Source organism: Neofelis nebulosa, chromosome 12, assembly GCF_028018385.1.
Source record: "Neofelis nebulosa isolate mNeoNeb1 chromosome 12, mNeoNeb1.pri, whole genome shotgun sequence".
In the NCBI taxonomy this organism is placed as follows: Eukaryota; Metazoa; Chordata; class Mammalia; order Carnivora; family Felidae; genus Neofelis; species Neofelis nebulosa.
In genome coordinates, this window is record NC_080793.1 from 34,667,874 (window position 1) to 34,694,301 (window position 26,428).

The 26,428-nt window shown below is 43.1% G+C and overlaps 2 protein-coding genes across 5 annotated transcripts in view; one reads left to right on the top strand and one right to left on the bottom strand.

Annotated features, from left to right (window-relative positions):
• Nucleotides 1–51: 51 nt before the first annotated feature.
• Nucleotides 52–24,062, top strand: TSTD2 (thiosulfate sulfurtransferase like domain containing 2). Of its 4 annotated transcripts, none has more exons than XM_058694833.1 (11): nt 77–188; nt 574–622; nt 2,421–2,633; nt 6,211–6,524; nt 8,683–8,803; nt 13,772–13,897; nt 14,738–14,843; nt 18,134–18,252; nt 18,765–18,923; nt 19,394–19,532; nt 21,424–24,062. In XM_058694833.1, exons 3-11 carry the CDS (start codon nt 2,469–2,471, stop codon nt 21,660–21,662), a joined length of 1,488 nt encoding a protein of 495 aa, XP_058550816.1. In that variant the 5' UTR covers nt 77–188; nt 574–622; nt 2,421–2,468; the 3' UTR covers nt 21,663–24,062. The 4 variants fall into 4 exon arrangements, with proteins under 4 accessions (XP_058550815.1, XP_058550818.1, XP_058550816.1 ...); XM_058694834.1 differs by having other exon boundaries at nt 574–618; XM_058694832.1 differs by lacking the exon at nt 574–622 and having other exon boundaries at nt 52–188.
• Nucleotides 22,939–26,428, bottom strand: part of TMOD1 (tropomodulin 1) — an 86,776-nt gene continuing 83,286 nt past the window's right edge. The window contains exon 10 of the mRNA XM_058694836.1: nt 22,939–24,506. Within this exon, the coding sequence (XP_058550819.1) occupies nt 24,442–24,506 (65 nt within the window). The 3' untranslated portion in view covers nt 22,939–24,441. The remainder of the gene's footprint in view (nt 24,507–26,428) is intronic.

A 26,428-nucleotide genomic window follows, 5' to 3' on the forward strand; every position in this document is an offset into this window, starting at 1 on the left:
AGAGTCTTCCCGGCGGCCCTTTCGCTAACAGCCTCGAAGACTTCCGGGGCGAGGGCAGGTCTCCAGTGTGCCTTCCTTCGTAAACTCCAGGAGGGGGCTGGTGGAGGTTCTTGGACGGTGCTCAGTGACGATTCCTAGGCGGAGCAGATTCGATGAAGAAAGATGTAAGAAAGAACCAGGACTGGCGGGTGAGTGCTCTTTTTACCCCCACTTCCGGGCCTTTGCCTCGACGGGGAAAGCTGGGCGGAGCGATCTCCCTGGCCCGGCGCGCGGGGTGGGGCCGGGCTGGGGGCGGAGGGCGGCGCCGCGCTTGCGGTCCGTGGGACTGGAAGACCCGCCAGAGCCGGAACCTACGGCCGCCGGGTTACCCTCGGGCGGTCATCTTACCCCTCGCCCTTCTCGGTTGTTGTTCAGGAAGGAACGGGTGATTGCTCTAGTAATTTTTTCATTGGTTATTGGGTACCCATATACGTGTATGTGAGCGTCCCCTGCCCTGACGTCTCCGATGAGCACCGCACCTACTCATCTGATTGCCTTGTTTGACTCTTCTGTCCTAACCCATTCCTCTGTCAGTCTTAACCATTTCAGTGAATGGCACCATCTACTTAATTCAAAAATGTAGGTAAGAGTCATTCTTGGGTCCTTCTTTTCCTTCATTTCCTGCATAACAATCTATCTGTAAACCTTGCCACCTCTACTTTGAAGACAAATCCTGAATCAGTCCACGTTACTCCTTTGTTTACAATTCTCCAGTTACTTTGCATTGCAAACTCTATACTCTGACCCAAAGGGTTGTGCTCTCTCATCACTATACTCCATCCATTCTTTCTTCCTGTTTCTCTAATAAGGTAAGCTTGTTTCCACTTTAGGAATTTATACTATTTCCTTTGCCTGAAGACTCTGCTCCTAAATCTGCATGGATGATCCTTGTGATTTATGTCTTAGCTCAAACGTCAAGTCCTGAGTGAAGCCTTCCCTGGCTACCCAATCACTGTTTTATTTCGTTCAACAAATAAATTGTGTTTGTTGACATTTAGCATCTCCTATATGCCAGGCAGTGTTCTACATGCCAATGATGCAGAGGTGAACAAAGGAAAACCCTTGTTTTCTTGGTGCTGGGGATCCATTTCGTAATGAACAAACATAGTGCAATCAGAGGAGTGATCAAAGGGATTGTAGTAGATGAGATGAGAGGCGGTGAGAGGGGCTTTGGATGGATTTTGGACTTTATTAGAGTATGTTGAGAAGCCTTTGGACTGCTGTTTAGTTACCTTACTGAGGAGGTGGGCAGTTAAGCTACTGCAATAATTCGGTCAAGAAATCACGGTGGCTTGGGGCGCCTGGGTGGCTCAGTAGATTAAGCGTTGGACTTCAGCTCAAGTCATGATCTCACAGTTCGTGAGTTCAAGCCCTGTGTGGGGCTCTATGCTGACAGCTCAGAGCCTGGAGCCTGCTTCAGATTCTGTGTCTCCCTCACTGCTTGTGCTCTCTCTCTCTCTCTCTCTCTCTCAAAAAGTAAACTTTAAAAAAATTTAAAAAGAAAGGAAGAAATTATGGTGGCTTGACTGGTAGTTGGTAGTATGTCCATTTTGACAAGATTTGGCCACAGGAGTGATTTTTATATTTTATATTTCTTCTGTTTATTAAAATGGGGCTTTCTTGGTTGTTATTTCTTCTAAGGAATAGAATTTGGACAGCTCTAAAATTAAAGGATATAAAAGGACAAAATGTTTGGAATTGAAGTCTAGTACACAGTTTGGTTGATTTTGGTTGTAGCTGGTGCTTTTCGGGTATAATGTACCTTAAATGTTTGCGGGGCTTGCCCCCTAATTTAGGTTTCTGCTCAAATGCCACTGCCTCAGAAAGACTTTACCTAGTCTTTGTTTTAAAGAGCCCCTCCATCACTCCTAACTCCTTACCCTGGCTTTTGTTTTCGTGACTGTTTTCCTATCTGTTTTTTTAAGGGGGTAGTGGGGAGAGGCAGAAGAAGAGGGAGAGAGAGACTCTCAGGCTCCATGCTCAGCACAGAGCCGGACGTGAGGCTCCATCTCATAACCCTGAGATCATGACTTGAGCCAGAATCAAGAGTCAGATGCTTAACTGACTGAGCCACCTAGAGGCCCCTCCTATCTGACTTTTTAAATTTAATCGTTTGTTTACTTTCTGTCTCTCCCTACTGGAATGTAAACTCCAAGAAAGCAGAGACTTTTTCCATTTCTTTCACTGCTCTATTCCTATTGTCTAGAACAGTGCCTGGCATAGAGTAGGTGCTAAATAAATATTTATTGAATAAGTGAGTGAATGGATGGATGGCTTGGGTTGCTGGGCCCATGCTCATTTGCCTGATTGATTGAGTAGCTTCAAGTTTACTTCAAGTAGTAACCAACGACCGAAATTGTCATTTTTCCCTTGCTTCCTAGGAGATAGTTAACTGAAAGGAATCTGTCCCACTACTGCAACCAAACCAGATGCCTTCTTTTACTTCACCCAACCAAGGAGAGGACCTGGAGGCCTGTGTTTTAAGATTTTCAGACTTAGATTTAAAAGACACAAGGCTTATCAATCCCAGTAGCAGTCTTAAAGCCGAGTTGGATGTCAGTACGAAAAAGAAATACTCATTTGCCAAGAAAAAGGTAAGACTGCAGCATTGCCGTGTATGCTTCAGGATCACATATGTATAGTTAGTTCAGATGCATCTATTAGTAGCTCATCAGGGCTGTCCTCCAGGGAACAGAGGGCTAGTGAGACACAAGGCTGCTGCCATGCTCAAGGCAAGGTATAGTTAGGGTCATTAATTAGTGATCTTAAGTCAGTGCCAGGAGAAGAAGAATCATAGGTAAGGTGTGGTTGTGGAACACTTATGGTTGAGTACTTGAGGGCAGATTCTAGAAAGATGGGCTGAATTCCTTTTTCCACCTAGAGTTAGGGGAAGGATCCCAGGATCCCAGGAGACCTTGTCATACGGAGAACAGACAGGCAGATGGCAGCTGCCATCTAAGACTCCTGATCTGATCTAGCTGGCTGAGTTCTTTTGGTTAGGAGAAGGGACACAACAGCCCAGGATGGATGCAAGCTTACTAAGGACAGTTGGGATTGGATTATAATGAGAGGTGATACTGATATGCTGCTCTTCTATGCCATTTATCCTTTTTTCAGAGATCGTTGACTCAAACTCCTGCTGAAGGTCAGAGGAAGGAAAACGACCAGAGGACATGCAACTGAGACTTAGTTTTCTTACCTCCAGTCTGCTGTCCTTCTTCCTTCCACAGTTAGCTTTCGTTGGCTTCATGTCAATGAAGGATAGATGTCCCTACTTATAACTTCTCATCCGTCACCCCTCCGTTCTCATCTCACACGGATGTCCTTGAAAATGAAACCCAAAGGGTACAGAAAGGTTTTTTCAAATACTATCTTACAAAAATTTCAGACTTAGAGGAAAGAATTGTACAGAGGACCCTCATATCCCCTTTGCACACAAGCTCCATTCATGTTTCATCAGTTGTCCCAAATGGCTTTATAGATCCATTCCAGGGTGTTGCATTGAGCTGTCACATCTTATATATTCTTCATTCTGGAACACTTTCTCATTTTTCCCCTGAAATCGTGACCATGACATTTTTAAAGATTACATGAGTTATTTTGTAGAATATCTCTTTATTTGATCTTCACTCATGTTTCCTTATGATTAGATTCAGGTTAGAGCTTTTATTAACAAAACTATCCCACAAGAAATGCTGTGTTTATCTGGTGACAGTCTATCAGGTGGTTCACAATGGCAATTTGTCCCATTACTGGTGGTGTTAACTTTGGTTACTTGATTAAGGGAGTGACTGTCAGATTTCTCTGTTATAAACTTATTCTTTTTTCCCTTTTAAGAAGTCAGTATTTGAGGGGGGAGGGGGAATACTTTGAGACTGTGTACCTATCCTATTCCTTATCCAACTGTCATGTACTAATTTTAGATTCATTGGTGTTTCTTTGCTTAATCAATTGTTACTGTGATGGGTGCTAAAGGGTGATTTTCTAATTGCTTCATTCCTTCTAGATTTACTACTTGGCATTTTGCTGTAAGGAAGAGCCTTCTTTTCTCCCAATTTGTTTGTATCCATGTGGACTGTAGGTTTACATTTTATTTGTTGGGTGATAGTCCACTGTGTCATGATTTATTGCGATGCTCAGATCATCTCAGATTTGGCTGGGGGCCCTTTTAAGCTAGTATCTATGTCCTTTTGACTTGCTCCCATCATTCTTTGAGCATTTCTTTACTTTCTGACTCAACAAGATGTTCCAGACTCATCTTGTATTTTCACTGCCCCATTCCTGGAACCAGACATTTCTTCAAGGAGCTCTGGTTGCTTCTAATGAAAAATCACAACCTGGAGGCTCAGCAAACTCATTGCTACTAAATGTTACTTCTCCCAGGACCTCTGGTGTGTGAAGCTAGGAAAATATGCAGATGAATGCATAAATGTCTACATGTACCATACCTATACTTCTATATTTACTGCCATCCCAATATTACACCATGAGCTCATACCAGCACTTCACTTTCATTCAAGCATCACAAGAGTTTTTCTTAACTCTCCCTTTCCCATATTTATAACTTCCCTATTTGAGGAGGTTTGGTGAGAAACTTGGCTCTTATTAGTCCCAGTGTATTTCCTTAGTTGCATATTCTTCTGTATGGAATCAGTATACCCACCCTGCCAAGCTGGGCCTCCCAGGGCCTGCCTTCCTGTAGGCTTCACCCACCTCTGAGCTGCCATCCTGGCTCTGGCCTGATTCTCCCTCTTGAACAGATCCCACAGGGGCTCTAACTGCAGATGGGTCCTCAATGCCTTGTTCACAAGGCCTTAAAAGACCAGATAGGATTTGAAAATCAAAGTTTAATACAAAGAAGCACATATGTTGACATACGTGCTATCTCTTTTGTTTTTTTTGTTTGCCTATCTGGAAGGATTCACTGCAAAAGAGGCTAAAAATGCCCTGCGGTGTAATTTCAGGCTACCCTTCCTGGTACTTTGGTCTGAGACAGTCCAGATACAGTTGTGTACAGCTAGAGGATGGCCCCACAGTGGCGCTTTGTGTCTGTTATCGATGTTCAGATTGCTTGTTTTTGGATGCTTTACAGTAGTCTCCAAATGCATTGCACACACACACACACACACACACACACACACACACACACGTATCTCCCTTCCCATTAGACTAGGAGGGAACAGTTGTTGAGAGGCTGATAATCATAGATCCCATTTAGCCTCTATTTGTACATCGAAAATACCACAGAACTAAAGAACAAATGACAAGCTAGGAAACAGATTTGTGATAACTATGATCAATAAAAGGTCACTAAAACTGCTTACAAAACAGAAAATCCATGCCACAGTAGAAAAATAGGCAATAGATGTAAATACGTGGGGTGCCTGGGTGGCTTAGTCGGTTAAGCATCCAACTTCGGCTCAGGTCATGATCTCACCGTCCATGGATTTGAGCCTTGTGTCGGGCTCTGTTTTATTTTAGATATTTATTTAAATTAGATGTTTAAAGAGGTGTAAAAATGTATGCATGGAATGCTTACTCAGCATTGCTTATTTGCATCACCCACTTGCCCTAATTGCAAAGTTTGGAAACAAATGTCCATTAGTTAGGAATTGGTTAAGAGAATTATGGCATACCCATAGCTTTCTGTTTAATAGTCTTAATAAATATAAATAATTTTTTATAAAAACAACAAAATTATTTTCCAAAAAATCAAAACATTTTGGAACATTTCTTTCCAATCTTTTTCAGTGTAATTTTTAAATGTTGAGGTTACATTGTATAAGCAAATTTTTTCCATTGTTTTTCATTTAACATTATATCATAAATATTTTCTCATATAACTTAAAACTACCTGCTCGATATTCTATAGTAAATACATTCCATAATTGCCTTGACCGTTTTCTTTTTAGATATGACTGATAATGTTGTTTGTAATGTTGTACTAATATTCATCTGAAATTCAGGTTCTTCCTTTAAGAACAGTCCCTAGCAAATTTTAGATAGAGACATAAATTTAAAGTAAAACTAACTCTCTTAAGAAGTTCTTCTAAAAAAAACTGGGACATACACCTAGAAACCCATGTGGACGGATGATGTCAGCGATTCACTGAGACTTCTGCCAGCCTTACACCTAAGGTTAATCGTGGAATATTTGCAATGTAATTGCAGGCATTTGCCCTTTTTGTCAAAACCAAAGAAGTTCCTGCACATCCTTTTGAATGTAAAGAAAAATGGTGGAAATGTTGTCAACAGCTGTTCAAAGACCGGATCGGCATCCATAGACATGTGGCAACACAACATGCTGATGAGATCTGCCGCCAGACTGCTTCCGTGTTAAAGCAGCTAGCTGTGACACTGAACACCTCAAAGAGCCTTAAGCCTGCAGATGATAGGAACCCTCTAAAAGGGTACTTGACCTGTAACAGGGAAGTGTCCGCTTGGCTCCCTGATGTAAGCTGCTTTAGCCCTGATGAGCTGATAAGGTAAGAATTCCATTCTGTACTTTTGGTTTAATTTCACCAGTTTTTCCAGCCACAATGAGATACCACTGCCTATCTACTAAAATGGCAAGATCCTTAAGGCACAGGATTTCTCTATGGGTCTAAGCCAGGCTGATAGCCACATACTCTGTATTATGGGAGCAGTGATATATACCCATGTAGCTGGCAGCGTTCACTAGGTTTCATGGAAGGATACATCTTACCTTTTCTGAGGAGAGGTGATGAACAGAAAATTGTGTTAGTATTTTCAGAGATAAGTTGGAAGGCTCAGAAATGTTAATGATTCCTCTACCTTGAGTGTCAGAGCTTACAAAGCATATTTTGTTACCAAATATGGTTTTCTCAGTTGATCATGTTTTAGAAAGGATGTTAACTTAAAAAAAAATTTTTTTTTAATGTTTATTTATTTTTGAGAGAGAGAAAGAGGCAGAGTGCGAGTGGGGTGGGGCAGAGAGAGAGGGAGACACAGAATGCGAAGCAGGCTCCAGGTTTGAGCTGTTAGCACAGAGCCCGACACGGGGCTTGAACTCACAGACTGTGAGATCATGACCTGAACCGAAGTCAGATGCTCAACCAACTGAGCTCCCCAGGCGCGCCCCAGAAAGAATGTTAACTTTTAGAACTGGGGCACAGGATTAGAAGTTTAGATCCTACCTTTGCAAAACTCACAAAATTATATTACAGAATTCCGGAGGACAAATTTCTGATTTTAAGCAATTCCTGAACTATTTGGTGAATAGAAAATGTCCAAATTTAATATACTTTTGTCATTACTATTCAGTGCCAAATACCTCTTGTTTATCAAGAGAAGGAGAAAGAGAATTGAACTTGGGCTCAGAGTTGAGCTAGTCACTAAAATTCTTTATATGTCGTCACCTCTAAAATAGTAATATCGGTGCCTGCCCTGTTTACCTCACAGTGTTGCTATATGAATTATACAAAATGATGGTAATAGCTGAACTATAAAGTGGCATACAAGCATACAAATACGGCCTCTTTGCTTCTGTATGGCCCTGTGCCTCAAGGAATTTGCTCTCTAGGGGGAGAAACAAAAAACAAGGATACATGAAACATTTAGCAGAGGATATGAGACAGGCTACTTAACTATCAGTTAAATTATGTGGTGCAGATAATTTGTTACAGTAGTTTAGAGGAAGGAAAACAGGCTCTAAAATAGACAAGGTTTCAGAAGAGAGTAGGCCCTGCAGTATGATGAGGGTATTGATGAGGGTGTCAGATTCCAGAGCTGGATGGGACCTCAATTGTCATCTACCATAGCATTCTCTGGAATCTGTTCTATGCAACACCAGCTCTGAAGGATGATAACAGGTGTTGAAAAGAGGTGCTAAAGACAGATAGGTTTGGGAAGCACTAGGTTAAAATGTTTTTTATTGCAGGACCTTTCAGAGCCTTCAGTAGGTAAGGGGCTTTCCTGAGATTCTCAGAGAGATGTTGTCTGCAAGGTTTCTCCAAAATGGGATTTCATAGAACAGCTTCAGAGCACACTTTGGGAAATGCAGTTTATTTCACTTCTCCAGTTTTAGAGATGAGGAAATCAGTCTCAGAGATGATAGGAGACCCACCCAGCTCCCATGCCTAGTTAGTAGGAGACAGCACAATGCAGTAGAAAGAGTATGGATTCTAGTGTCAGAAGACTGTTCAAGTCTTGACTGTCACTCTGTCACTTTCTCACCTGGAAGGAATCGGCCTTGGTTTACTCACCTGTAAAGTGGGGATAATAATAGTCCTTCTCATGGTTAAGAAGATTACATGAAAAAATGGAAGTGAAACCTTTTTGTACGATGAGAGATTCAAAAACAGATATGACCCTGTCTTAGAGGATAAGCCAGACATTTCTGTAAAATGGGTTATTGATTCCTGTCTCATGAGTATGATGACTAAATGAGGAAATCAAAGTAAACTTACTTTTTGTAAAGTAAGTTGGGTGCAGATAACGTTTTCTTCAGAGCAAATACTGACCGGAGTTGCTGCTTCTCTCAGGCCAACAACAGTAGGAGAAAGTTCGGCACAAGTTGGTCCATCGCGGCCTGCCCTCTGATACTGCCTGGGTCTACTTTGTGAATTGTGGCTGCCTTATGCCAGTGACTCAAATCTTCTCCCTGTGGTTTTCTTCTTCTAGGGGCCAGGGCAGTGATGAAGGAGAGGTTCTACTTTATTACTGCTACTGTGACCTGGGGGATCCCCCCTGGGTCTGTGCCTGGCAGACGGCTCTGTGCCAGCACCTGCGCCTCACAGGCAAGGTAACACCGCACCCTTCACGGGACTCTTCTTGTCTCCAGTTTGCACTACAGAGGTTATGCTCACGACAAAAAGGATTCCCTGTTAGGTTCTGCGAAATCCTGCTAGGCTTTTAAGTAGACCGCTAAACAGTTATTAACATGGCATTTTATGACTGTTTAATGGTATAGACTAAGAATCAGCAGACTTTTCCTTACAAAGCAAAATAGTAAGTATTTTAGGCTTTGCCCAAAACCTACTCACTCTTGCTTCTATTAAACCCTAAAACTGTGTGTGGAATTGTGATGAAATTATAACAGGATACAGTTGGATTAATTATGCAATATTTCTTTTCAGTTGTCTAGCCATTGTATATTGTTTAAGAACTAAAGTTTAAATCTTTATGATCTTTCCTGCTAGATAGGCCATTCCTTGCCAGAAAATTCCTATAGTCTGTACTCAAGAAGTGCCTAAAATTGAATTTGTTGATCTTTAAGCCTATATGTGTTTTCTAAACAAACAAACCAATGAACAAACAACACCTACTCAAGCGTGCTACTGTAACATGAAAACAACCTTAAACAATAGGTACAAGATGTGAAATGGCTGTGTTCCGATAAAACCGTATGCAGAAGCAGATACAATTTGCTGACCCCTGGCATTAGGAAATGTTCTTGATATGTTAGCTGGAAAAAAATTTCATAGAACTATAAATATAGGTATGATTCCAAGTTGCTTCTTGATTTTTCTAGAACATGCCAGGGTCTTTTACCATTTTGTGGTATTGACATTTGCTGCTCCCTTCCCTCTAGGATGCTTTCCCGCTAGATCGTCACTTGGCTCATTCCCCACTGCAGATCTCTGCACACATCTTAACCTCCTCAGAACTCTGATCCAAAGTAGTCCTCTCTCTAAACCTTGTCACTTTCTGTCACCTTCTGCTCAGAGAATTTCAAAGAATTTGTTATGTCTGAAAGTATAAGCCTTGTTTAATTTGTTACAATCTGTCTCCCTAATAAAAGCTTCATGAGGATAGGAACTTTGTCTTAATTGATGTATTCTTAGTGCTAGAACAGGGCTTGGTGCATAGCATTACAGTAAATATTTGGGGAGCGTTGAATAAAGAAATGAATATATGTTTGTAATAGAACCACAAGTGTTTGTATATAAAGATGGAAGGTAATAGATACCCAGATGTTAATCATGATTATGTCTGCGTGATAAGATTGTGGATGGTTTTTGTTATTTTCTGAAACGTTCTTTATGATTACATGTATACACACATATATAGACGTAGACTTATATATGCATATACATATACGTGCACACACATACACATGTATATAGATAAAACTAGAGACAGAGACAGATAATATATTATTTTACATATTTTTTGAAGATGTATTTATTTTTGAGAGGGAAAGTGCAAGCAGGGAAGGAGCAGAGAGAGAGGGGGACAGAAGATCTGAAGCAGGCTCTATGCCAACAGGAATGAGCCCAATGTGGGGCTTGAACTCACGAATCGTGAGGTCATGACCTGAGCTGAGTCAGAGGCTCAACTGACTGAGCCACCCAGGTTCCCCAACAGATAATGTGTTTTTAAAACTCAAAAGGAACTAAAATTCCCTCTGAGATCCCCTCAGGTTATGACATTGTACAATCATAAGCCTAATCTTTCCCACACATGTTTTAAGTCCCCAGGCAGTTGTTTGATCATTGATATTTTCCACACTGATGTTTTCTAACAGATGGTGCCAAAAGCTTCCTTTACCTCATTCAGTTCATTGTCACATCCTGCCATTTCTACCTCTAAAATATCCCTTGTGTCCATTCATTTCTGTCCTCCCTTCGACCACCTTAGACCATGCCCCACCCTCTCTTATCCATTTCAGGAGCTTTTTTTAATTTTAATTTAAAAAAAAATGTTTATTTAATTTATTTTGAGCGGGGGGGGTGGGGCGGGGAGAGAGAGAGAGAAAGAGAAAGAAAGCATCAGCAAGGGAGGGGCAGAGAGACAGGGAGAGAGAGAATCTCAAGCAGGCTCTGCATTGTCAACACAGAGCCCGCCTTGGGGCTTCATCTCACAAACCATGAGATTATGACCTGAGCCTAAATCAAGAGTCTGACCCTTAACCGGCTGAGCCACCCAAGCACCCCGAGGTAGCCTTTAATCTACTCTTGTTCTTCTGTCCTTGCCTGCCATTTAATCCATTCTCCACACTGCAGCCTGCATCGTCTTAAAAAGTAAATAAAACACAGCTGTGCTCTCCTCAAAATCTCTCAGTGGCCGTCTAGTGCTTTTCGAGTAAAACCCAAATCCTTGATATACCCTTAGGTTCCTGCATGATTTAGCCCCTTCCTAACTTTTCTGCCTATCTGATGTCATTCTTCACTCCTTATACTCCAGTGACATGGTCTTTCAGGTTTTTCTGGAGCCCACAAAGGTTTTTTGCTTCTTTGGGCCTTTTTCCAGGCAAACTGTCTTCAAGGGACTCTCCCACACCCAGTTTCTCTTGCAAAATTTTTACTCAATCTTCAGTTCTCAGTTTCAATGATAGTTCCTCAAAGAGACTTTTCTCGACCTTCAATCTAAATTCATTTTTCCCAGTACACCCTCACATAGCATCTTGTAGTTATTTTTCATAGCATTTGTCAGTTTGTAATTTTTATCTTAATATCTGTGATTGCCCTTAGTCTGTAAACTCAAAGAGGGCAGGAACTCTTTTTTAACTGCTAGATCCCTAATTCCTAGCACAGTTCCTGGCATGTAGTAAAATCTTTAGTAAATATTTGTGGAATGAATACATTTATTATCACCTCTGTTTGAGAACACCTTGGAAGATGGATGTTCTCACAGTGAACCTGAATGTACAAAATGTGAAGTCAATCTCTTTCCTTGTTTGGGGGGCAGATTTTTACTCTTGGCCCAGCCTGAAGTGAACTAGCAGTGAGGGTCCCTATCCACAAGGTGGCAGCACCTGCCTGGCTCTGAGTCTAAAATCTTTAGGCTTCAATGATACGTGCCCAGTTTACTGAGGTAGTTTTCTGCTTTTGGGGGATGTGGTAGAGTATTACCATTTAGGTAGGGAAAGAAGACAAGTTGAAAATTCGAGAAAGAAGCTTCTGATTCCTATTGCTATAAACTCCTTACTGCCTCAAGAAATTTGAAGGGACACAATGGAGGCTTTGGAAGGGAAAAATTACATGATTTGGAATATCTGGTTTGAATCTCAAATCTACCACCTGCTGACTCTGTGTCTTTGGGCAAGTTACTTGATTTCTCTGAGCCGCTGTCTCCTTTTCTGTCAGATGGGGATTATGGTATGTACCTTTCAGGCTTATAAAGCTCCTATATCATAGTAGGTGCCCAATAAATACTAACTGTTGCTCTCCATTCCTGAGATATAAGGCTCTCCTCACCAAGGAGCTACTTCACAGGTTTTTCTGGAGCCTTAGGGATTGGAAGTCTAGTGCGTGAGTTTGGATTGCTCAACAGATTGCTCTGCCCCAGCTTTACAGGGATTAGGTGTCCTTGTCTTTTATTTGGGTTTTGAGATTAAAAGAACATAGGAAAGAATCTACTAGTCTACCCTAAAGACAGTTACGTAGATGTATGTACTTTATCTGCCATGGTCAGAAATAGTTTTAGAGTAAATTTTGTGACACTTCCACTGGTTCAGCTCTATTTTCTATGTAGACCCTTGAAAAAGTATAAGTTGATTGTGGGGATAGTGGTCTATACAGCAGAGATGGCATATTCTTTCTGCTTTCCTCTCCCATGCCCAGAGCAGGTTTTAGCGGATTGTAATTCTCTTTGTCAAGGATCCAGAATGCTCATCATGGAACTCTGGCTAGCCACTACTAGTGAGTTGGCATTGGCTTATGAAATGAATCCCATTTATATACATGCCCTAAAGAACTGGATCGAGGGAGGTGACAGTATTTCCTCTGGGGCCTGAAAAAGGGCAGCCTTGTAAATTTTTCAAATTCTCATGCATTGGTAGGTATCATTGTTCTCTAAATGGTAGTAACAGTCTAGGACCTCGAATTAAATGACCTCTCTCTCCGTAGAGTGCCATGATACTAGAGTGGTCTATGTTCTCTCTAGCGCTTTTCTCCAGAGAGCTCAGCTCCTTCTAAAGATGATGCATCCTTAAACTCATCCGAAGGGTTCTGTAGTTCCAAGACAATTAACTTGGCAGCATCCGCAGAGCATTGCCTCTTAAGGCAGGGGCCTGAATCCAGGTTCGAATGTCCCCTAACCAGCGAAGCATTTTAAAGAGAATACAGTGTTTGAGAAGCCAAAAAGCCTCAGATATGGATACACATCCATTTGTTCAACAAATGTGAATTGAGTACCTACTTGGCAGGCACTGTTCTAAGCACCGGCGATGCAGCATGGACAAAACAGACACGCACCCCTTGTGGACCTTGTGTTCCAGTGGGTGGGTTTGCAGCAGTGTGCAGGGGTGTACTCACATGCCCTCCTAGCTCTCAGCCGTGCTCTGTGTTTTTGGACTTGGGAAATATCTCCTCAGCAGTTCTCTTCCATTGTTGCTTCTCTCTTACCTCCTTTTTATGAAGATGAAGAAATTGAGGTCCAGAGAAGTAAGTTAATTTTCTCAGGGCCACAAAGCAAGTAAGTGGCAAAGATGAGTCTTGATCTCAGATCTTCTGACCTGGATTTAGGTTAAGCTCAAAATTTATTTCTTTGGGCATTGGACAACTGGAGCTTTGTAGCAAATGGGGCTTTCCAGAAGTTTCACTCATTGCATTCTCTTCTTCAGCGCACATCTATTGAGTACCTCATCTAAACTGTGGGCAGTGCCATTTTAGAAAACTACAAGTATCTTTGTGTGGTAACACTTTTGTTGTGTCTCTGCTTTTCCCCTTAAACTCACTGACACACACAAGCCTATTCTGCCCCGGGAAGATTTAAACTAAGCTAAGAACAGGCTGCATTCCCTTTCTCTCACCGTCTTGTGTCCCAGGTTCGAATTGCTACAGAAGGAATCAATGGGACAGTTGGTGGAAGCAAACTGGCCACCAGACTCTATGTGGAAGCCATGCTTTCCTGCCCATTGTTTAAGGATTATATGTGTAAGGATGATTTTAAGGTAAGAGAAATTGAAAATAAAATGGATTTTGAGCCATTTGCTTCTGCCTCAGTGCCTCTTCCCTCTCTAGGCTCTGAAGCGGAGATCAGTGTGGAGAAGTAAGCAGCCTTTTTCCCCATTAGGTTGCGAGGCAGTGCAGTCAAAGGAGCATGCTCATCCCACTTCTTTGTGTAGTCGCCATGTGATCTGGGGCAAGTGAATGCCCTTAATCTCCTTTCTTATCGAATAAGGACATTACAGTTTGCACAGTCTAACTCTAAAACTTAGATGTGTTTGCTCGCTTGAGGGACCACCTGGCTGTTTCAGGGCATCACTACTTTTTAGTCAACCTGGAATTACAAGATCAGTACTTCATACCACATGGGGGACAAAGCTGTTGCTCTCATGGCTGAGCTCCTTTGTTTGAGCGACCTGAGCTCCTTTGAGTGACCTTATGCTTTGTCACAGTAGGTGATAAAGGTGGTGGGGACTACCTTACTAGTGTTAGTGCTGGTGATGGTAGGAGAGAGGTGTCGCTCCTCCAGAGCAAAAGCTAGGATGTAATCTTACATGCTGAAATTATTTTGGTTTTATAGTTAAATGCTTATAGCCATAGAAACACCTTTGCAATTTAACATTTCAGTTCATGGAAGGTATGCAATAAATATTTATTAGAGGTGAATTATCTGAAACATTTTAGGCCCTAAACTCCCTTCCCATTAAAACATTAATTCTTACTTTGAAGTTTCTTAAGACTTCAGCTATTATTACAAAACAGATATAATTCTTGTATTTGGCACTTGGCTTATTTCTGGAGATGGGAGAGTAAGACTGTATTCTGTTTTGTTTCTTATTGGCTAGACCAGCAAAGGAGGGGCTTGCTGTTTTCCAGAATTGCGTGTTGGTGTATTTGAAGAAATTGTGCCCATGGGGATCAGTCCCAATAAGATCTCCTACAAGAAGCCTGGTATGCTTGCTTTTAGAAGAAAATTTTTGTTCTTCTTCACAGGGACAAAACTTAATATAGAAACACATGTGGAAATTAGACACTCTGATCAGCAATCCACTCTTTAAAATGGCTTTGGGGGTATAGAATGTAAGAAACAAAACGAAGAAAAAAGAGACAAAAAACAGAGTCTTAGATAGCAAATTGGTGCTTGCCAGAGGGAAGGTGGGCAGGAGATGGATGAAATAGATAAAGGGGATTAAGAGTACACTTATCTTGATGAGCACTGAGAAATGTATCGAATTGTTGAATCACTATATTGTACACCTGAAGCTAATATGACACTGTATATTAATTATGCTTAAAAAAAAAAAAAAAAAAAAAAACAGCTGTAGGGTAGCTAGCGTGTGGGTCATCCAGCGCTTAAATTGGTCTTCTCTTTGGTACTATGGTAATTGAAGACTCAGCCATTAGAATGCCCCGTCTTATTCTTCTTGATGACGGTTTGGCAAGAACTTATTTTTTCTTTCCAAAGATAGCAATCTGGGAAGAGTGTAATTATTATTTGCAAATAGTTCATCAACTGAATAACAGGCTTTCTGCTTCAGGAAGCAAGTGGCTTTCAAATCCAAAGCAGTTGGTTTGCAGGTGCTCTAGAATGTTCTCTTCCCCTTCCTCCCTATTGTTACCATAGATGGTTGAAAGACATTTATTTGGTGGGTTTTTGTTTTTGTTTTGCTTTTTACTATGAAAATGATCGAACATTAAAAAAAGTAGAGAAAATAGTATAGTGAACTCCCATGTACCTGTCATACAGCTTCAGCAATTACTGACTCATTGCCACCTTTCTTCTATACCCTGCCCCCTTGCCCCATCCTGGATTATTTTGAAGGGAATCCCAATGTCATTTCATTTATAAATATTTCAGTAGAGACCTCTAAAAGATAAAATTTTTTTAAATAAATAACTGTAAAACCATTATTACATCTAAATAAAACCTTTTTTATAGTAATTCCTTAATATTATCAAATATCTGGCTAGTTCTTAAAATTGGCTAGACCAGCAAAGAAAAGGGGCTTGCTGTTTTCCAGAATTGCATGTTGGTGTATTTGAAGAAATTGTACCTGTGGTGATCGCATAATTTTTCAAGTTCGTTTCTGTTAAGATTCAAGTAAGGTCCACTCATTGTGGTGGATCCCTATGTCCCTTTAAGTCTCTTTTAGCTTGCACATTTGCCTCCATCTTTGTTTTTTTTCCCCATGCAGTTTGTTTTTTTGAAGGAACCGGGTCATTTTGTCTGTAGTTTCCCACCATCTGGCTAAAGCTGACTGTATCTCCTCTGTCCTCTATTTTCCTATAGATTGATAGAACAGTGCTGTCTAATAGAACTAATGTGAAGCACATAGGTAATTTTATGGTGTTTTTTTTAGTCACCACATTTTAAAAGTAAAAGGAAACAAGTGAAATTCATTTTAATAAATAGGCTTTAATGCAGTGTAGCCAAAATACTTCAATGTGTAATGAATGTAAAAAATTACTAATGAGATAGATCTTTTACCTTTTTTTGCTTACTAAGTACTTGAAATCCTAGATCTATGTCACTCTTATTATAGCACATCTCAGGCTACCTTTCAAAGCCCCGATATCCCCATGTGGCTAGTGGGGATCTAGCCACATGCCTCTGTTACATGCCTCAGATCTAGAGACTTGGTCAGATTCAGATTTGATTTCCTTTTTTCTTTCTTTCCTTTTTTTCCCCCAAGACTGCCTGATAGGTAGCATTGTCCTGTTTCATCAGGAAGCACAAAGGTCTGGTTGTCTGCATTCGCTTTCTAATATGGAGGTATTTAAAAGAATGCTAAGGGTTAAGTCAGAGGGAAATAGGAGTAGGATACAGCATGAGGGAAAGAGACTCATGCATGAAGAGAGAAGGGCCCAAAAGGGCCATGTGTGCACCATGTCCCTACCTTAGTGGGATGAGTAAGGAGCTCTTTCTTGGTGCTACAGGACGTTGTTGGGAGGTCAGGGGAGAGTGGGCTCCGGCTCCAGGCAGTGCTGTGCTTTCATTTGGGCCATGCTGTTTGAAGGCATCTCTTTTAAACATGTCCATCGGAGTCCCTGGCCAGTCAGGCCTTCGCACGGCCAGTAGAGCAGCAGCAGGGAGGAAGTCGAAGTCGTAGAAGTCGTAGCAGATTTCCGTGCTTCTCATCACAGTTGTGAAGCTCCCTTTCACCCCCGTTTTGGTGACCTGTAATCACTTGATAATAAAAAATCAATTCTGGCTTCATTACATTCTCATAGCCTTAGGTTCGGCAGGTAGGAATCCAGATTCCTTGGCCATGCCTGGGGGCCTCTAGCCCCACCTGAGTACTTAGCAGTTTCGGGTGGTTGTTGGGGTTCACCCTTAAACAGACTGAGGCTCCCATGGTGCCATCAGGATCCACCAGGTGTGGTGACTGCCATTCCCAGAGTCCCTGTCTGTAAGGTGTGGTTAGTCTGTGCTGCCAAATTCCCCCAAAGTCCTCACAATCAGGGGATGTCTGGACCCCCTAAGATACAGGAATATTTCTGTTCTGGAGAGTCAAGAAGGCAGAGGGCCCCACCAGACCGAGGTTCTCTCTTTTTAGTCTCCTTGGATTTTACTTATTTTCTTCATCTCCTTTCTCTCCTGCATGCTTTAGCTCTTCCCTCCTTTTCTGTCTCCTGCCCTGCTTTCTTATGTGTCACTGCTGCTGTCAGCCCTTCCCACCCTCTCTTTTCCTCATGCACACAGACTTACACACATTCTTCTTACCCTTTTGTATTTTTGAAGAGTAGCCCACTTTATTCCACAAATGTATACTCGTAGCTGCCTGTCAAGATTCTTAGCCTTGAACTTGGGCTCACCTTTGTTATAGTCAGAAGCCTATAGTCAAGCACATACATGCCCAGGCTCCTCCACATACAGTGAAAATAGAACATTGGCCGTATAATGGACCAGCAAACCCACTTAGCAATTTAGATCCCCACTGTCTGGCTTTTATCACTGGGTTAGACCAAGAGAATGGAAAATTCTTTGACTAATCATTTCTAAACCTCCAGGTCTCCATACCACTTATCTTTGGAGGAAGGAAAAGGAGGATATCTGGAGTTACTAAACTATTTCACTATGTTCATCAAGTAGTGTTATTTTGAGATATAATTGCAATTATGAATAAAGGTTTGGGTGGAAGGAAACGGAATAACATGTGAGTTATCAGGGTGGGCCAATTGTGTTGGGTTTTGAGTTTTGTTTTTGTCTTGTTTTAAGTAGATTTTTGGTTTGGTTTTAGGAGTCCATTTATCTCCAGGTGAATTTCATAAAGAAGTAGAAAAGTTTTTGTCTCAGACAAATGAAGAACAAAGTGATACTATCCTCCTGGACTGCAGAAACTTCTATGAAAGCAAAATAGTAAGTAGAACCAGAATTGAGTTCAGTGAAATGGTAGGCCTTCCCCTACCCACATCATGGCATGTTTCCCGAGGTGCTGCTGTTTATGCCTGCCTGTGCCCAAGTCACATAGATCTCCCCTGACTGCTAGCAGCTTCAGAGAAAACCCTAGCCTTTGAACTCAGGATCTGGTGAGAAAGTCTAAGAAAGTAGGAATTAAAAGACATCTTGGCACATAATGTACTTTTTGGCTCCCATGTGCCTCCCCTTGATATAGGTCAAGGATCCTACAGTTTGCTTTGGGCAGCCTTTCCAGTTTTCTGAGGACTCTGGTAAGGTGACCAATAGCCCACCAGGCTTATTTCTGAGTTCCAGATCTTGAAGTTGAAAGGTCAGAGTGTAGGTGAGAAACAGTAGCTAGTAAGTGGTGCCTTCCAAAGGGGGGCTCTGAGTGGGGCTGACACAGAAAGAACCTTTGTTCTTACCAGGTATGTTTTTCTGATAATTTTCCTTCTGCTTCTCCTATGTTGTAGGGGCGATTCCAGGGCTGTTTAGCCCCAGACATCAGGAAATTCAGTTACTTCCCTAGCTACATTGACAAAAATCTAGAACTTTTCAGAGAGAAGAAGGTGCTGATGTATTGCACTGGGGGTATCCGTTGTGAGCGGGGTTCAGCCTACCTCAAAGCCAAGGTGAGTTAACACCCTTGGAGTCACTGTAGGTGTGGAGATGAAGAAGGTTCTACCAACAGCATGTAGTGAGCCTTCCACTCCCCACCTTCATTCCCTCTGTCACCCTCAACCAGCCAGGGATTTATTTTTCCCTTGTATGGTTCCAGAATAGAGTTTGTAAGGACAAGATCTGAAGTTCTTAAATCTCAAGATGTGGAAAGCACTTAACAGTCTTAGACACTCATCAGGTACAAAAGGGAAAGATCAGTGAACATCTCCCTTTTCCTAATCCTTATGCTTGATCCTGAGAAGAGCAAATTCACATTACATGTCCCGACAGGTGTCCTTCTATATTTAGGGGACAGCAAAAATAGCCGGGCTTCCCAGGATCTAGTGGAAGGCCCTGACTGCTGTCATCACCTGCCAGTCTCCTGTGGAGCTTCTTACTCGTCTCTGTCTCCTCAAATTTCTTCTTGTTTTTCCTCACATAGGGAGTATGCAAGGAAGTGTTCCAGCTCAAGGGTGGCATCCACAAGTACCTGGAGGAGTTTCCTGATGGTTTCTACAAAGGGAAGTTGTTTGTTTTTGATGAGCGTTATGCCTTATCCTACAACAGTGATATAGTGTCAGGTAGGTTGGCACAGGCTGGAACCTAAATTGATGGTCAGGCATACTCTGTATGAAGCATTCTGGAAGGCAGGCCAGTACTGGTTACGTGAAGAAGAAAATAGGGAGAAGAAGTAATGTAGTATGACCATTTCCCATTAGAGTTGGAGATGCAGTAGTGGAGCAGACAGAACCCTGGACCAGGAATCAGGAGGCCTGTACTGCCATCTTGACTTCCTGTTTACTGGTTAGGCAAGTCCTTTACATTAGGGGTGGTGCCACTTGCTTTGCCTGCATGCTGGGGGTTGAACTAAATAGGCTGAATCAAGGGTCTTCACCAGGAGATGAGATATAAAATTCAGGGGTTCTGTGAATTTGGATGGGAAAATAATTATATCTTTATTTTTGCAACCCCACACTACACGTAGCACTTTCCTTGACTGTAATGTAAGCAACAAATCAGTAATATTAGATACACCAGTGACTCTGTCATCAACAGAAACCACAGTATTTTCATATATTATAGTGGCTGCAGACCTCCCCAAATAGCATTTATGTTCGTCATTGTCTCAAAATGGAAGTATTAGGCCCCCACTGTCTTATTTCATGTGTTAATATCTTACTATACAGATTTTTGAAGATGTTTTGGTATTTTATATTTCTGTATAATTCGTTTCCTTGTAATACTATGTATTTTATTTAAAGAACCTCCATTTTAGATGGTCTATAGACACATGTGGTAGGTGAGGTACTTTTGAGTGGTGGGTGGGGCATTCCGAGGTAGGAGCTGAACCCACAGCCAAGGCAGGGGTGGCCACAGGAAGGTGTGAGCTCAGGAAGCCTGTGGTTTGACTGTAGTTTTGAGTCCTCACCGATGTGTGGTACCCAATGAGGACAGTCAGTAAAAGGAGGATGGAAATAATCCTTAAGATTAACACCGGGGGGCTCGTGCCCCCGGATGCCATTATCTTGAACCGGAAAGGTCATGGGCAGACAACCCTAGTGACTGTCGTAATTTGCTAGAACTCCTGTGATCGGGGACTGAATTAGCACTCAGATAATGAATAAGATTTGAGTGTGGTTGTCCTCTCCCCTTTCTTCTTGATCTTTTTATTAATTTTAACAGTCTTTTATATTTGTGTGTCTTATTGAAAGCTACTTGAGATCTGTTTTGGAGCTAGATGGAGTATAAATTATAAGTAAGTAGAAATAGTGGATTTGAGGAATGTTACTGAGGAAACGTTGGCAGGATATGATGGGTACTTGCATGTGAGTGTGAAGGCAAGAGAGAAGGCCCGAAGGTGGCTTAGATAAACTAGTTAAGGACACTTGAAGAATGGTGATGTTGTTCATGGTAACAGGAAGTCAGCAGGGAAAAACAGGCTGAGAAAATAGATAATGGGGGTTTTAGGAATCAAGTGGTCAGGTGTCCACTGGCAACAGCAGCAGAACCTCAGGCCTGGGGAGCAGGGCCATGGATAGAGAGGTGGGAAGAAGCTGAATATAGATGTGGGATCATCTGTACTCATGTGTGTTGTTTCCCACGATAAAGGGAATGACCTAAAAAGGGAAAAAGACCATTGAACCAAGGGGTAGTTGGCCAGCTTTGGAATAAAGAGAGAAACAATATTACCTGTTTTCTAAGTGGGAAAAAGAAGAAAGTGAGTCACCGAATGTTGGAATCGGGAAGACAATTTCCAGGTGAACCTACCCCTTCCCCCCCCCCCAAAAAAAAGTGGGGGTGAAGAAGCATTTTTTGGTAGAAGACGGGAAATTTCTAAAACCTTCCCAGGCCCAACAGGATATATTAGCTGATGTGCTAAGAGTTATATTTAGGAATTGGAGAAGCGCCTGTCTACGTGTATACACGCGTATATGTGTGTGTTTATAACTAGGGCTTTTCTCTCTTCCCCAGAATGTTCATATTGTGGAGCCCCATGGGACCAATATAAACTCTGCTCGACTCCCCAGTGCCGCCAGCTCATCTTGACCTGCCCCGCTTGCCAGCGACAAGGATTCACAGCCTGTTGTGTCACGTGTCAGGACAAAGGGAGCAGGCTGGCTTCAAGTCCCACCCAGAGCAGCTTTAAAGAGGAATGTGAGTGTACAGCCCGACGGCCACGCGTACCCAGTGAGCTGCCACAGCAGGTGTGACTGACTCCCCACCAGCTCAGAGCCAAGGCCTGGCGCTGGTGAGGATGGGCCGTGCTTACGCGAGTGGCACCATCAGCATTTCCCTAGGCCTTCACAGAGCTGGGTTCACAGTGACCACACGCTGGAGAACATCAAAGCGGCGGCAACAGAGAAACAGGGAACGCCAGCATCATAAACTGGGTACCATGTTGGCCACCTAAACCTCAGTGTGGGGAGGAAAGAGGGAGTTGGGTTCTGCCCACTTACCTGAAACATTTGACTCAGGAGATGACAGAGGGGCGCCTGGGTGGCTCAGTTGAGCGTCCGACTTCGGCTTAGGCCGTGATCTTGCAGTTTTTGGGTTTGAGCCGTGTTGGGCTCTGTGCTGACAGCTCAGAGCCTGGAGCCTACTTTGGATTCTGTGTCTCCCTCTCTCTGCCCCTCCCCAGCTCATGCTCTGTCTCTCAAAAATAAATACATATTTAAAAAAAAAAAGAAGAAGATGCCAGAGCACAGAAAAAAGAGCTGTTGTGGGATCCCAAAGCTGCTGGGGGAGAGAGCCTTGAGCCTGGTGACCAGGTCATGCCCTCTCTGTGCCATGCAGCAGGCTGGTAGTAGTCATTGGGCTTGTCAGCAGACTTGTCCACCCTGGTGGCAGAAGCGTGAAAGCTATAGCCCTGGAGGTGGACTCCTTGGAAGCAGGCCACTCAGGTCACCTACCATCCACCACCTCTGACCTCATCGCCTCTCTGGCAGCCTGAGAGGCTAAGTCAGGATCTGCAGACTATGGCATTTGACTTGCTTCCTGCTTTTTTGTAAATAAAGTTTTATTGCAATAGCCACACCCATTCATTTACACATGATCTATGGCAGAATTAAGTTACAACAGAGACCTTGTGGTGTGCAAGACTGACAATATTTGCCATCTGGCCCTTTATAGAAAAAAAATTGCCATTCCCTAGTCTAAACTAATAGCTCATCTGATGGAGCAGATGGTCTTAAAGATGTGGCCCACCTTCATTTTTTTACTGATTTGGTTTTTGTGAGAGTGCTCCCCCCTAATATAGTCTCTGCTTCCCCCAATACCCACACGCTTAGCTTCAAGTATTCTTTTTGGAAGATTCAAATTAGCTCGAGGACGCTGACATTTGGGCAGTTTTTAGATGAACACCTTGGGACAGAAGACACATTTTGAGGGAGGTCGTTCTGCGTTGCCATGGTAGTTTCCCAGCCTTCTGGCCAACACGTCAGGCACGTGTCCCTGTCACCCTAGTCGCAAGAAATACATACGCAACCGTCCAGAGACCAACAGATTTAATCTTATATCGCAGTTTCCAGTGACGCAGAATACAGCTGCAGTTGTGTTTCAAGGAGAAGCCTAGTGGGAAGGGCCATCCCTGCAGCATGGTGCCACTCCTGGGCCCACCTGCAGCCTCAGCAGACACTCTCCCTTAGCGGTGAGGCCCTGGCTCCACCTCTCGTTACCCTGTACCGTCCACATCATCGCAGTTCAGTGTGCAAGACTTTGCCTTTTTCGTCAATAGCCTCCGCTCGGTGCTCTGCAGCTTAGTCTGTGCTCGTCAGCTATTTGGGCTGTCCTTTGTCATAAGATTTGCTGAATCACTCATGAAAATAACTCCTGAGCAACAGAAATGCTAGTTTAACTGGCACTGTGGTATATTAAAAGGCACAAGGGCATTGTGGCTTAACCTTTTTGCTGGGTCCCAAGAGATGCACATGATGTGAAAAAGGGATCTGGCAGAAACACCAATATTACATTTACAGAATAATCGTCTTGGGATGGTTTGGCCAGGGTTTCCTAATTCTTTAATATCTGGATTTTCTTCACCATTGGCCTTCAGAGGCTTAATTGACAGACGAGATCAGTGGTGATGTGACACATGGTTGAAGTCTTTAACTATGGCCGTAATGGACTAGAAATTTCCCTATTGTTTTACCTCCCAGAAGCCATTGGCCCACTGTGCAATACAGAAAGGTGTTTTCAAGTATTTGGCCATAGGTTTTCACATCGTTGAGGTTGACACTGAGTAAGGAAAACATTATTTCTGATTCCAATATTAAATGGGAAATAAATCCCAGATGTTCCTAAAGAACACTCAGGGAAATGTTTGCTGCCTGGGATTGGTGAAGAAAGGATGGCTTTTGCAACTTGCAATTTCACTGGCTTTTCAATCATTTCCTCATATCCAGCAAAAGGAACCTCACGTTCTTTGAATCATGGCAGAGCTCTGTGGCCTTCAATCGCTCTTTCATGGGGGGCAACATTGTGCTTCCTGACCCACTGATCAGTTGGGCAACTTTAATCTTGAGGTTCTTAAAATTTAAAGGAGGATTAATAACGATCTGTTCACTAAATGCCTAAGATCAAATTCATAATAAAGTATTTTATAATGCTTTTCAGCCATGCGGAAGAGCGTGCTGTTTGTGCGTTACACATTCTAAACACACCTGAAACACCACGCAGTGAGGCCCCTGAAATTGGGCTCCCAGGCTTAAGTCCCATGCTAGAACGTCTTCAGTAAGATCTGTTGGTTTGGGGTCTTCTTAGTTTTTAAATAATAACCAGACTGAACTTCTGTGACTAAAGGAAAACTTCACATTAACCGTAGTTTATAAAATTTTCAACTACAACCACTAGTTAACCTAAAAACCTTAGTGCATAAAGAACTGAACCACGAAAGGGTTTTGTGCCGGCACTTTGCCTTCTGGTTTCCACTGCAGAGCACAGATTATCAGTAGAACGTGTGCAGTTCAAAGGCATGGTCGTCCCCTTCACACATTAGACACCACTTCGGACCTTGGGGATGATGGGCCCAGTCAAGTCTGCGAGCCTCCTCTTCCTCACTGGAAAGGAATGGAGAGGAGATATAAGCCAGTTGACTGTGTGCTTCGGGAACCATTTCTGTGGCTCTGAGAAAGCCCTGTGAAGCTTCTTGCTAACTTTTTGGTTAGCAAAGTGTGAAGTCTTTCTAAAGGACTGTTACGTGTGAGTTGTGTAAGGGCTCTCCCACTGGTCAGCGTTCACCGATGAGGGTCTGTGTTAGCGCTGACTCATTCATAAATTACTTCTAAGCCGCTGACCACACAGGCATAAAACCCACTTTCTCCACCGCCACGGTTTTTGCTTTGTACACAAGAGGCCCTGCAGTTGAAGCTCTTTCCTCCAGCTCAGATAAGAGCTAAAGTTCAGTTGATCTTAATGAGAGTAGGGTCTTAACGTGCTGGAATCAATTCCCACAGCTCTTTCTCAGAGCTCCTGGCCTGCCTCCTGCCTTGTAAAAAAAGTTTCCACCCTGAAGATTACCTTGCAGCGTCTGTGTCCCCTCAGTGTTAACCTTGACATTTTCCCAGGAGCAAGACAATTGAAGCTCAAATACTGTTCACATACAAAGTAGTCAAATGCCATAAAGAGGAAAGCACTAGCCGGGAGGTTGCAGGCTCCAGTCATAACTTATAGGATGACTGGGGAGGGGGAAGGAGGCCCTTTGTTGTAACAAGGGGGAGTGTTTTGAAATGAATTACAGTGTAGGCAGATGAACATCAGGCAGCAGCAAGCTAGATCAGCCACAAGAGAAAGGTCAAAGAGGTCTGTAGAACTGGTGGGTGGCAGTCAAGGGGGCTGCTGGTGTGGCAGAGACAGGTAGCTATTGCAGAAGAGGAAAAAAGGCTGTCTATACTTAGATGTCTTCCAGTTCCCGAGCTGAGCCGGTAGACCTGCGGCCACCAGATCGACGCATACGAGCTGCAACAAGAACCGAATCAGCTTGTGCGTGACACAGAGCATATAAAGCAGAGTCGCCCAGGAAGGCGTGGTTACTCAGGTTGTGGCTGGGAGCAGGGGCACACAGGTCACCCAGTCCAGGGGCCTGGAGTTCACCCTGTGCCTGAGCTCCTCCTACCCACCCCTCCACCCCTGTGAGAAGAGTAATGAATGGATGTCGGTGGGCAGTCTCCCACAGAGAAGACACTGCATCCGGCTCAGGTCCTAGAGACTACCAGAATGTCTGACAGCTTGGAAATGTCAGGGAACAAAACCCAAAGAGTGGAAACATTTTGTCCAAAGTGACCAGAGGGTTTACATGAACTAGACTTTTAAGTATCACGTTAGCAAGCATGCTAACACTCACTACCTCACTGGAGCTCCACCACCAATTCTGGAATGTGGGCGTTGTTACCGTTCCCACTTACAGATAAGGAAAGTATGGCAGAAAGGCTATGTTTCTTGCTCGAAGTAATAAAGCTGGTACCAGACAGAAACAAGGTGTGTGGCTCATCTGGAGGCTCAGTCCAGCACCTCCCTCAGTACAACCTGGGTCTGTCTACATAGATTTTACACATCTGATCCTCACCAGGACATTAGCTCCTTTTCCCTGGAGAAGCAAGAAGAAAAGGTTTCAGGGTCCCTAAGAGCGAGTGGCAGAATCAGGACAGGAACTTGAGTCTCCAGCCCATGGCTCGGGGTACAGATAGGGATCCCAGATTTCTTTTTCCCCCCACGTGCCCTCGCCGTGTACCCTGGGCTGGGTCTGTGCAGTTTCCCTAGCTGGCACTCACTCTTACAAGGACTGGATGGGGAGAAGGGCAAAGCGGCCACTTACTCAAGTATTATTTTTCTCCATTTTGAGGATGAAGGAAATTGAGGCCAAGAGAGGGAAGTAACTTGGCCCAAGTCACGGTGAGTATGTGACGGAACTGGAAGCAGGAGCCAAGTCTCCCCGTATCTTCCCTCAATTCAGTCTGCTTTTTACTTCCATTAAAGCAAAACC

Excerpts from the sequence above, each read along its gene's own strand:
- TSTD2 (XM_058694832.1), top strand. The coding sequence starts at position 2,469 with ATGCCTTCTTTTACTTCACCCAACCAAGGAGAGGACCTGGAGGCCTGT. Across the intron at positions 14,844-18,133 it reads GATCTCCTACAAGAAGCCTG|GAGTCCATTTATCTCCAGGT; the intron begins GTATGCTTGCTT and ends GTTTGGTTTTAG. Across the intron at positions 18,253-18,764 it reads ACTTCTATGAAAGCAAAATA|GGGCGATTCCAGGGCTGTTT; the intron begins GTAAGTAGAACC and ends CCTATGTTGTAG.